Here is a 12,443-nt window from a genome sequence, read left to right as displayed (position 1 = left end):
GATTGGTTAACTACTCTAAAGAGTTTTGTTGCCCTAAATTTAACCCAATTTGTGCGGCTAAACTTAAAATGATTCTTCTCAAATAAGGGCGTGCCATACGTTGATAGTTTAACTCCATATATCGATAAAAACGTGCGTCTGATTCCTGTGTAGCTTCTCTCCTTTTTAATTTCTTACAAGCTCTGCATAGACAGATTTTGGCTTGGATGATTGCGTTGTACAATAAATCCAACTGTCGAATTATTCTTACTAACTCCCAATATATACTCATGCGATCAGGGGACACTACTTGTTTGCTTTTTATTATGTCTATTGTTTTTGAATGACACATGTTACATTTATTCTAACAAATGTGTTTTTTAATCACTTATTTTATTAATTGTATTTTTTATTTTCAGGTGACCTGTATTTGTAACTCCCTCAGCCTTTGGTGTGACTTGAGGAATGTTCGCCAGCTGTTGAAGAGATCTAAAACCGAAGAGGAGGGGTTAAAAATTCGCTATAGAATCTTGAATACCAAAACCCAACGCCTTAGAGTAGAGTGTTTGAGGTTGCGCACTGAAATGCATGGTTACCAGCGACGTTATAACGTGGCTAAACAAAAGATGGATCTAATCCCGTCGTCGCTGCGCGACCCTACTCCAAGATCTCTGCCTTGTTTGTACCCCATCGGAACCCGAAGCCTTCCCACCTCGCTCCAGGACATCTGCCTGTCTGGCTCGTGGCTGGAGCTGGATGTTTACAGCGAGGTCCAAGATGCTGTTACAAAACAAGGAACTGATGGACAAGATTTTCCCTTGGAGTCCGATGAGCTTGAGCTTTCCGAAATTGGCCGCTATGACGAAAGGTGGGTTTTTAAATATTAAAGGAGAATAGCTACTATATAACTAGGATATTTGTCTTTCTTTAATTTAGCTAAGATTAAATACTTGACAGTGAATCTACTCTAGAACTAGATTTGTCGTCTGATATACTTCTCAGTATTCTATTTGCTTTATTTATTTTGTTAAATTTTCGGATATCCCGCAAGGTCAACACCTTAAAGTGTTTAGCAACCTTTCTGGGTAATTGATAATCGCCTATTAAATCCTCACGCAGTATTTTTATTTGCGTGGGGTTCACTTTCTTTGTAGAAGTGCTCCAGATATTTTTTATCGTAATTAGGGGTGTTCCTATATGAAGTATTACCCATACTATTAAATCAAAAACTGGTTTATTTTTTGCGTAGTATTTCTTTTTTAGATGGTCACGGCGCAGCACGCAAAACTGCCCCACTTTATAGTTATGGTCATGCCTATTCTTGTTAAGTTTTTTCAACAATTTTTCTTGTCTGTTGAAAATAAATTCTTGTGTTTCATCATGTAATTGCTTAAAAGGAATCTGATAATCCTCAAATCTCTTGGATAGAGATTTGGGGTCAAATGAAAAATTAGGTCTAAATAAATTATCACTTTGCACTATTCCACCTTCAAAACCATACAAACTAAGGTAATGAAGGTTATAGGGACTTAGCTTTGTTCCTATTAATTTTATTGTATTCACTATATGTATTACTGTGCTTAATGCTGTTTTAATTTTTATATCTGCGGCATGTGCCCTTGCAATTCGTACTAAATTTTGGATTACTTTAATCCTATTTTCGATATTGCCTCTCGAGGCACTTTTATAAGCGGCACTATCTAAAAATCTTGAGCCTATTTTTCTCAAAAATAAATGACTTTTAGAATTTTTGATGTTCTTGCCGTTGTCGGCCCAAAAGTTTTTGACATGTCCATGCAATAGAATGTACTGGCTTATGCCATTCTCAATGTCTTCGTAGTTTAGGTCTGGTAGGTAATGCAGTGTAATATACTGGGTGGCAACATCCATAAAGACAAGTATTCCTTTTATTCCATCTATTTTTGATTTCTTACTAAATTCTAATATGTCCATTGCCACCACAGTATTTCTAAATTTATTATTTCTATTAATTGAGGTTAATCTCTTTAATCTTAAGTGATTATTTTTGGATTTTATGCATGTACAACATAAGCCTATATGGGCTTCAATTATTTTCCGCAATTTTGATTTATATTGTACATAAAATGTAGATGTTATATTATCACGAACCCTTTTCACCCCTGCATGTACCATATCACGATGCATACTTCCAGCAATATAGCCATAAAGAGGGTAGGGTAGAATTAATAAATTTTGCTTATACTTTAATGTCGTTGGATTGACGTCATCTGACAAATTTTCTTTTATTTGTAATTGTATAAAGGTAGACTTTTCAAAAATTCGTAGCCTTTCAAAAGTAGCATTTGCATTTGGTAATAATATTATGCTTTCTTCATATTCGGTGTGACTTTCAGTTTTATTTGACAGATTTTGTTCATTATCATGGGGTTGATTTAGAAATTCATTTACTATTTCTTTTCTCATTTTTTCCCTTTCTTCCCTGTCAGGTTTTTTATTGAGTTGTTGTTCAAAATGTGCCATTTTGTCTGCCATAGCCTGATTTGAACTATGTCCTACTGTACTGTGTTCTTGTGTATTTAATAGGACTTCAGAAAATGATTTTTTTGTATCAATGCTTATCCCTAAATCCTCAGTGTTTTCAACATTTAAATTTATTTTTGAACTCGTGTTAACATTTTGTTCAATAGGGTCAGGAGTCAGGGGATCTATATTATTAAAATTTATTGATTCATTATCTGCAAGATTACTTATTGGATTTTCTATTACTTTTTGCTCTTCGTCAGGGAGAATTGGAATAGGATCATTTATAATAAATTGTTCATCTACGGGCACAATATCTATTGGATTATTATCCTCAATTGTTATAGGAATTGGGTCATTAAAAAGTTGTTGTTTTTTATCTGAGTCTGTATCCTTAACCCCTGAATCAAAATTAACATTTTGGTCATCAATTTGATTTGAGCTCTTTTCAACATGTGTCTTATTGTCTGATGTCTCGGGGACAGGGATAGGTATACTAGTACTTTCATGTTGCACATTAATATTTTCTTCGGACGGATTTTTAGCAGGGACAGGAGGCAAAACTTGTTCTAGTAATTTTTCTGCTAAAGCTTTTGATTCTTGCAATTCCTTTTTACTGGGCTTTTTGGTTTTATCCTTTTTTGCCCTTTTATTGCGGGTTGTTAATTCCTCATATTTCTTAAGAACTTCGTCAGCTTTGCCTCTAGTTACTGCTAAAATTTGTACATCCGTGTCCTTGTTTATAAAGTTTTCTTTGTCCCTAATAATGGGTGCTGCATCAAAAATAGCAAAATTTTCCCCTTGATATACAGGCTTTATTTCCTCCACCTGAAAGTCAAGTCTTTCAGTAGCATGGGGCATTAAGCGGCTAATAAAATCGGCCAGCTGTTCGTCTGTCCGAATAGATAGAAAGGAAACCATTTTTCCAAACCAATAGAGAATTTTTTGACTCAAGTAATCAAGCTTACTCTTACGATTCTCAATTTTCTTGTTTCTAAGGATCTTATAACATGCCACATTGTCTGTCAGTATTAATGTCCTTGTACCTTTGATCTCCACCTCAAAGAAGGTGAGGCCCTCGTATATGGCCAGGATCTCTAGGTACACTATACCTGTGGTCTCCATAACTTTGGGGGCCACGGTTTTTGAGAAAAACCCTAATATTTTTCCTCTCACATTAATATCATTTAAATTATTTTTCATGCTTTTTTCGAGGAACGTATAAACTTCTCTGTCACTGACGTCTAGATTCTGAACTGTCTTTTTATATTTTCTCTGTTTTATTTCAAAATTTTCTTTTACTCCCAAATAATAAAAATTGTCATTATTAACAAAAATTATAATTTCAGAGTTGGAGGATTCGGTGAACCGCTGGTAGAGCAAGTTCTCGAGGATGGATCCGTCCTTGCTTGACAGGTAAATTATTCGAAGTTTATGTTTCGAAAACATTGAAAAAGCATAGAATAGGAATGTCTGAACGTATGGATTATTTAATGATAGAGCCCCTGCTCTAAGTAGATTTATTTTTTCTACAAATATTTTATTCATTTCTTTTTTAGTCCTTACAACATCGTCAGATGTGACTTCCAAGAGATAGCTTAATTGTGAATACATTGTAAAATTATTTGAAAAAATTTTATACCAATTTTCATATGAATTTGAAAAATCTAGTTTTAAGAAGATTGATATTTGATAAAATAAGTTTAGATAATCTGATTCTTTAAAAAGTACCCCTATCTCTTCATGGCCATTAAAATATGCTTTTAGTTCAGCAGGCATGTCCATAAAGTTAGGCAGCTCGGATTGAAAAAGGTCTTTAATTTCAAATCCTAGCAAGCTGGAACCTATGGCATGCTTGCTGGCGTCAGTATATAACATCTGAAAGTCTATATTTCTTGCTGATTCATTGCTGAGATTATCAGATGCAAGTATTTCTTTGATTTTATTGAAGTGAAAATCGGCTTCTTCATTCCAGTTAAAATTCCTTACTTGGGGGAACAAAGCATTCATATGTCCATGGATAGGTAGGGGTAAAAGTGATCTATAATATTGAAGATTTCCTATAAATGATTGAAGTTCTTTTAATGTTTTTGGAGCCTTTAGTTGCATTATATATTTGACCTTTTTGTCAGGGATGGTAATCCGTCCCTGGCCTATTTCATAGCCAAGTACAACTACTTTATCTTTGTTTAAGTCTGTACAGAAAGTACATTTGTCCAAATTTAATTTTAGATTTAGCCTATTGAGGCGGGATAGAAAAGTTTCTAGTTTGGCGAGGTGGTCCTCGATGTCTTCCTCATACCATGAGAAGATTGAGAGGTCATCGAACCAAACTAGCAACAATTCTATTATGTCATTAATTTTTAAGTCATTTAAATGAATATTTGATAATATATAATGCAACAAAAGGCTGGGTGTTCCCGCATAGCCTGTGATGGCTCTCTTGAAGCGGAAACACCCAAAGCTGGTCACAATGCAGGACACTCCTGAATCAAGAACTTTTTGGGATAGTTTAAGATTATAAAATGCATTTTTAATATCTACAAAAGTCCCATATCTTACTTTAGGTAGCAGATTTTTTAGCGTATTCATCGGATCCATTGTGATCGATGATACGCTGTAAGGAATACTAGCATTTACCCCCCTAGAGTCAATGATTATGCGTGGTGGCGCCTGTTTATCCTTGCGGCTCGTAAGGAAAACAGGTGACCCAAACTGCTGGCTGGGTGGGGAGCATTCTATAATGTCCATTTTTAAGCATAGATCTATGAAATATCTAAGATGGAGCGTATCTGTTAGAGAGAGATTATAGATTTTAGTATTCTTATCATAATTTTCAGGGCAAGGGAAATCCATTTCTTCAATGCTTTCCCCAATATCGAAGTTGTGGGACGCCCCACTTTCAAATTTTAATAAAAGATTAGCTACTCTTTGTTTTACATTTTGGTCCTCTATGTAGCTTAATTTTCCTAATATTTGTTCTAAGGTTAATGGTGGTGGGGGTAGTGGCGCAGTCAACTCAATTCCCTCTTTATTATCCCCAAAAATATCTGCTATTTCTTCGAGACTTATTTCATTTTCTGGTTGTATTGTATTTACACTATTTATTTTAATAATCTTATTTATGTTAACATATGTTTTATCTTTCTTAAAAACATCAACTTTAGAGCGGGGCTTTATACGTTTTTTAGCACTATTTTAAATGGTATTTTATCCAGTAATTTATTTACAATATTTTTTACTTTATTCTTAACATATTTTATTATATTTAGGATGGGTTTAATTAGGTAATCGTGCGTCTTTGACAGAATATTGGAACCTTTTTTTATTTTATTAAGCTGCTCTTTAATTCCATTGTTTCCTCTCAAGACAGCGATTGATTTAATTGAACCCATTTTAGGTGCTTTAAAACCTTTTAATTCTAATTTTTTGTCTGTTTCAGGTTGGCAAGGCAGGAGAGAGATCAGAAACCCGCCTGGTTTGATGATAAGAGGATTTTCTCCTACATTTTCACAGTACACCGCGAGTTTATTTTCCCCTGTCCTGGTTATTGAGTACATTTTATACTTTATTTTAATTTGAGTATACATGTTTGAAAGGTGTGGGATGAAGTGTTCTTGGTTTGGGTCTTTATCTTTAACTTCCAGTTCTATTAGTTTTTCTTCTCCCTTTGCTAGTTCTAATTTTTTGATATTGACAGCAAAGGGGTTTTTTACCTTCTTTCTGTTAGGGTTTATTTCTATGTAGACTTTTTGCCCCTTTACTTGCATGCCTATATTACAAGTAATCAAAAACGGGCGTCCTAATAGGCAAATATTCTTTTCTTTAAGTACATGGAAGTCCAAGAACACTTTTCCCACCCCTTCGAACTCAACCCCTAGGCGTCGGGCATCAATGACGCTTATCGCTTTGCCTTCTACTGAAGACAAGCGGTAGGCTGAGCACAGCTCCATCTCGTGGTAATTAGGCAGCACTTTTAGTAAGATATTTTCTGAAACGCAGTTTACTGCGGCCCCAGTATCAAGTTCAAAAATTATTTTGCTGCCATTAATTGCCACGGGAATTTGGATCTTGTCCAGCACGCCTAGGTGGCTTTGAATTGTTTTAATTTCGAGATTTGTTTCTAATTTGTCTATATCTATTATGTCGGTTGTCCTCTCAGCCAGCAGTTGCAGGAAATATCTCCCATTGGGTATATTGACATATAGGAAAATTATCGTCAATAGCCCATATGGAGCAAGATAATTTCCCAACAACATGGCTGTGATCACAATCATAATAATTGTCATAATTTTATTTTGGTTTGGGTATTCGTGTAAATAACTCAAAAACGATATCGTTTTTGCGATTTTTACACGATTCTCCAATGATAATTCATTTTTAAAATAATGTTTCTTATGTTTTATTCTGCTTTCAGACTCATCATCAGGTTCTAAAAATGACTGCTCAATGTTTCCGGCTTTATGTTCTTGCCTAGCAGACGCTGCATTATCAAATTCGTCCAGGTAAAAACAGCCGCTAGCGATAGTTTCAACTTCAGTCTGTTCGTCTGTTTTTATTTTATTTGCCATATCTATGTTAGCTATGGTTTGATTGATATTCAATAGGTGTTTTTCTACAGATTTATCTCCCCGATACTCGAAATTTTCAAATATTTTTTCTAATCCGGATTCGGAGATTGATGGAGGATTTTTTTCATCCTCATCTGAGCTAAAATCGCTACTGTCTAAGTCACTTAAGTCTGATATAGAGTCTTTGTCACTGTCTAATTCGATTTTTTCGATTTCGGCCATGATTTCAGCCCTAGTTAATCCTGTAATATCTGTTAATAGATCGTTTTCATCTATATCATATTCAGGGGTATCTTCCATTGAAGGGTTTTCTTCGGAAAGAATTTTTAAGTCATTTTCTTCAATAGATTGGGTATCATCAGAATTACTACTAACATTTTTTATTTCTATTTTAGGATATAGCGTTGTTTGTTCAAGTATGGTGCTATTGGCTTTATCTTCGCTCGAAATGGGTAAGTTGCTACTATTGCTGTCATTAATTGGTTCATTTTCTGATTCTTTAAGCTCTTGTAGTTTTTCGGATATACCCTTTTTTACAATTTCTTTGACAGGTATGGTTTCTGTCAAATTGATATCTAATATTTGGTCCTTATTTATACTATTACTATTTACAATATCACAGCTGTTACCTTCATTTAAGCTGCCAGGGGCTGCTGATTTATTATTTACAGATTCATCTTGAATATCATAATTAAGTGGGATATTTACAGGGTTATTTTGTTTGTCTTTATTGGTTGAACATTCCAGTAGTTTAATTTCTTGATTTTCATTATTTATTTCTGTTTTTAGAGTGAGTGTAACTGCCACTGGAATGGATATTTGATGTTTGTTTATAGCAGGTGAGTTTTTCCCTTTGTCAGGGGCGCCGGGTATTTCCCAAGAGTCCGTATTATGTATTTTATTGATTTCTTGAGAAGTACTCGGCGGCCTTAGCCGTTTTTTTCCGCTGGCAGTGGTAAAGTACACGCTGCCAGTGGATGATGGCGTCTCGTTATCCCATAATGTAGGCATCTAGGGCATTGTTCTTGGGCCGGTGTCACATTGGGGTAATAGTGACAATCGGCACTACCATGGGTGTCAGAATTACATAGTAGGCAAACGATACGATTGGCCAATTCCTTCTCTTTTTTCTTTTTGTCCCACCATTCCCCATTAGCTTTCCTAATAGCAGGGTCTGGGTGTTTAAGACAATGTTTGCTATAATGTCCTTTTTTGCAATGTTCGCAAACAGGTTTAGGTTTTGTAGATACATCTTTGGCATTTTTATCATTTTGTTGTCCTTTGTTTTTGCCATTATCTTTTGGTGTCTCTTTTTTGGCTGTTAGGGAATTTAGGCGATTTTTTCCTAATTGATTAACATTCCCGTTTTTCTGTTTTTCCATCCTTCTTTTTCTGTCCACAGCTGCATGATAATAGCTGCGATTATTGCTAAACCAGTTTAGTATTGTCTCTTTTGTGCAATGTGGTATATTTGTCGTTGCCAAAAATGCAGATTGCAAATATTGCGGTACCAGATAAAAACACACTTTTTCTCTAAGTTTAGCCATTTGATTTTCGTGGGAATTTCCCGTTTTTTGCAACATTGCAGCTAGATTTATGACAGCTTTGTTAGGTCTGTCCTCGTCCTCTGCCGTTATCCTATAGGTGTGGAAACGCCTTTCGTAATCCTGTGGCCCAAGTATTTCGGCACCTATGGTAGTTAGGATGGCTTTTACAAAATCCTGTGCACTTAGCACATTAGGATCTATTTCTAGCATGTCCAGTTTGTTCCTTGATTCTGGGTTAAAATAGTGGATTATTATGTTGTTGTAGGAACTATGGGTGAATGGTTTTATATATGTTTCTAGATATTTAAAAGTGTTGAAGAAAGTAAAAGGATTTGTTTGTTCCCCGTATAGATTGGGTATTTTGCCAAGATATTTTATTTGGCGAAAAATGCGCTCATGTTCTGCGATACCCCATACTAGATTGTTTGGGATAAGTTTCATGATTTTTTTAATATTTAGATCTGTATGGCTGGGTGAATCTTGGAGAAGGAGCCTCAACTTATCCATCTGTTCAGAGGTTAGTTTATTTTCTAATAAGTTCATTTCGTTCATTTCCTCTCTATTTCTATTATCTCTATTGTTAGAGGATGTTCGTCTGTCCCAATCTGATTCCGTATCAGATGAACTGGAACTTGAACTTGAACTTGATGTTGGACTACTACTGTCTCTGTGTTTATTCTTTCTCTTTGGCATTGAGAAGTTTTTATCGTCTTTCCTTCTGTCCTCTTTGTCGCTATCGCTTTGTTTGTCTTTTTGTTTGTGACGGTGTTCATGATGTTTGTGATGTCGCCTATCCTCAAAGCCATGAGGATTGAGAGGATCATAGTGTCTGTATTTTTTATCTGTGTGTTTTTTATTTTTTCGTTTTTCTGAATAATCGCTAGATTCAGATTCATATTCTGGTGGATCTGATGATGGTTTATTTTCTTTTTTATTTTTTGGCTTTGTGCCTGTTTGCTCTTGTTTTATTGTTTGTATATTATGCTCTATCTCATTTTGGGGGTTGAAATGTAATTGTGGCCTATGCAAGATTCTATTTCTGCGTCTGTTATTTAAAACAAACATGGCTGGAATAGTGTGAACCTCAGGCTCAGTTTGAATTCGAGGTATTTCCTCAATTTGATCATTTATATTTTCTAAGTGTAAATACTGCTGTTCAGTATTATCTAAGTTAGGTTGATATTCAGGGTTGTATGGTGGAGGATTTAATACATCCTCGTCTATATTATCAATAATATTATCTTCCATTTTCAGGACATATATTCGAGGCTATATTCGAGGCTAGAAGAAAACGATGTTAACTCTGACTATGGATATCTAGCGGTAAGACTTATTTAGTGGCTTTATAGCCCTCTCCCCCCCTAAAGGAAAAGTTAAATCTTACCTGGGTTTATCCGGTAACGGAACCAACTTATGGGTCGCCTCCGGGTTCCAGGGACAAATGCAATCCTTTATCACAGAACCACAATCTCTCACCAATGTCTCCTTTCCAGATCAGCGACACATTAATCCCTGTTTTGTCAAATATATTCAACCTTAGAATGGTGATACTATTTTACACCGATCCTAAACCCAAATATATTTAAGGGACAATCTTTGCCTATAAGCCCTATTCCGAAAATGGCATTAGTATATTATTAATAACTTTATACTGTTATTTTATTCTAAGAATCCTTTTGTTCCTAGGTAGCTAACTCTGCCAACACTTTTGGACTGGAAGGATCTGTTGTGATTACTAGAGCCATGCGAACACAGCTACAACATTCCGTTCTGCTGCCTACAGCCCCGTGAGGCGTGAGATTCTTTGTTAGGTACCTTTGTCAGGTAAGAAAATCACTAGGTCTAGCTAAGAACCGATCTTCCAGAGTATTAACAAAGCAAAACTACCTTTAAGACGTGAACTTATTCAAAGTTCTAATCCGAAAATGTTAAATTGTCCGAATAGATAACGATCTCCAACTTTCCTATACTTCAGAAGCTGGGGGAGGATACAGTTGTTAGTATCGGCCGTCAGATAGCGTGCTATCATCAACCGTTGGTAGCCGAGCCACCACTGTACCTTCCCTGTGTTATTCCTATTTAGCCCCGTAGTGACTTGCGACTTGCTGGTACCTAGTACCGCGCTATAGGAGTTCTCTTCAGAAGAAAATTTGGAGATAACTATCCGTCCGGATACCTAAGCTTTTAGGCCCTAAGGAGGCCCTATTCTTAAATTTATCTCAATTGACCAACACCAAAATGATATTCTATAATTTATTTAACAAAGTATTATGAATTTATCTAACAAAACTTTTTACTTTTTAGGTGTGTTCCAAATGTAAAATCCTAAGTTTGAGCCGCCAAGACTCTCAAGAAAATTCCAAAGAAAGAGAAGGGAGTCTTCCCTTAAATTTTAGAAATTTCAAATAGAGTTTGTGTGATATATAAATTCCGTGAAACGACTGACTTTTTCTCTCTTCCAGGTTCACTTTTATAGGCCTGAGACTTATGCAAAAAGGAGAGACAAAAAGAATGACTTTTATTTTTGTGTTGATTTCATGTTTAATTAAAAATTGGCGACCTGATTTTTAAGATTTTGCATTTAATAGTGTGGGTATAATTCAACTAAATCTCAATATTCATTTCATAAATAAGATCACATTTTATTTTATTTTACATCAAGAATACATTAAACTATTGGTTTCGAATTAGTTTTTTCTAATAATGTTTTTTCAATGTCTTCTTTAATTTTTACAGATTTTCATTCTTTTAAATTTAGTTTTTTATCACGAAACCTCTAATTTTATGATTCTTGTGTTGTTTTACTAATTTTAATTTATATTGACAATATTTGCTAATAATTTTTTAGCTGTACTATGACCATTCTATTAAAAGGGTTATGTTCTCTAACATTATCTTTTAGGGTCTTCGTTTTATAGATCTTATTTCCCCATTTTAATAGATAGGTCTTTATACAAGCTTTTTTACTTAAAAGTTATATTAAATTGTTTTAAATTTGTCTAATTTTGATAATATTTTTATAATCTTTTACTTTCGCTAGAATAAATGCATAATTTAAGGTATGGGTTGGCTTTTTCCCAGTAAAGCTACTCTACAAGTCATTCATAGAATCGGTTTAGGGGAAAAGGACGAACCAACTCAATGGAAAGTTGGCACAGGGTCCACAGGGAAAGGGCATATAGTTTTTAACCCCTTCCCCCTCTATTGTTTATCTCTAATAATTAGACAAAACAAACTTAATTAATTGTTGATTTTGAATATTATGTGTTGAAATTAAACTCATTTATCAGAATGATTTTGAAGGATAAAGTTAATTGTTTTTTTAATAAGAAAATATTAAGGAAAAATAAGTATGAGAAGCAAATCTCAGGGAGGGAGGGGAAATTATGTTTTTTATTACACAAGTCCCCAACGTCTTTTGCTAATCAACTTTGGAGACTTTTATTAAAGTTAATTGGTTGGTTCATTAAGTTGAGTTTCCGAACATTTCATCCACTTTTTGTAAACTACAGAAGGGGTCATTTTGTGTAAAATAATTGGGGATGTATATAAATTTATCGGCCACTGCCTTAATCCTTTAGAACAAGAACACTGTACCTGTGAGTAGTGAGAGGAACTGGGCCGCCTCGTCATTCTTGTTCTGCATCAATTTTCTCCAGGTTTTCAGGAATACAGGGTACGTCAATGTTTCACCCTGACAAATATATAGATAGTTAGATATATCCAGGTTTTCAGGAATACAGGGTACGTCAATGTTTCACCCTGACAAATATATAGATAGTTAGATATATCCAGGTTTTCAGGAATACAGGGTACGTCAATGTTTCACCCTGACAAATATATA

General features: G+C 34.8%; 1 protein-coding gene across 1 annotated transcript in view; it reads right to left on the bottom strand.

Moving 5' to 3' along the window:
* The window catches only part of LOC145305988 (uncharacterized), a 162,808-nt gene that overhangs the window by 31,882 nt on the left and 118,483 nt on the right, over nucleotides 1-12,443 (bottom strand). The window contains exon 6 of the mRNA XM_080147909.1: nucleotides 12,197-12,293. Within this exon, the coding sequence (XP_080004035.1) occupies nucleotides 12,197-12,293 (97 nt within the window). The remainder of the gene's footprint in view (nucleotides 1-12,196; nucleotides 12,294-12,443) is intronic.

This window comes from Acartia tonsa, chromosome 2 (genome assembly GCF_053477335.1).
Source record: "Acartia tonsa isolate MP-2025a chromosome 2, ASM5347733v1, whole genome shotgun sequence".
NCBI lineage: Eukaryota > Metazoa > Arthropoda > Copepoda > Calanoida > Acartiidae > Acartia > Acartia tonsa.
This window is presented reverse-complemented; position numbering and strand designations above follow the sequence as displayed.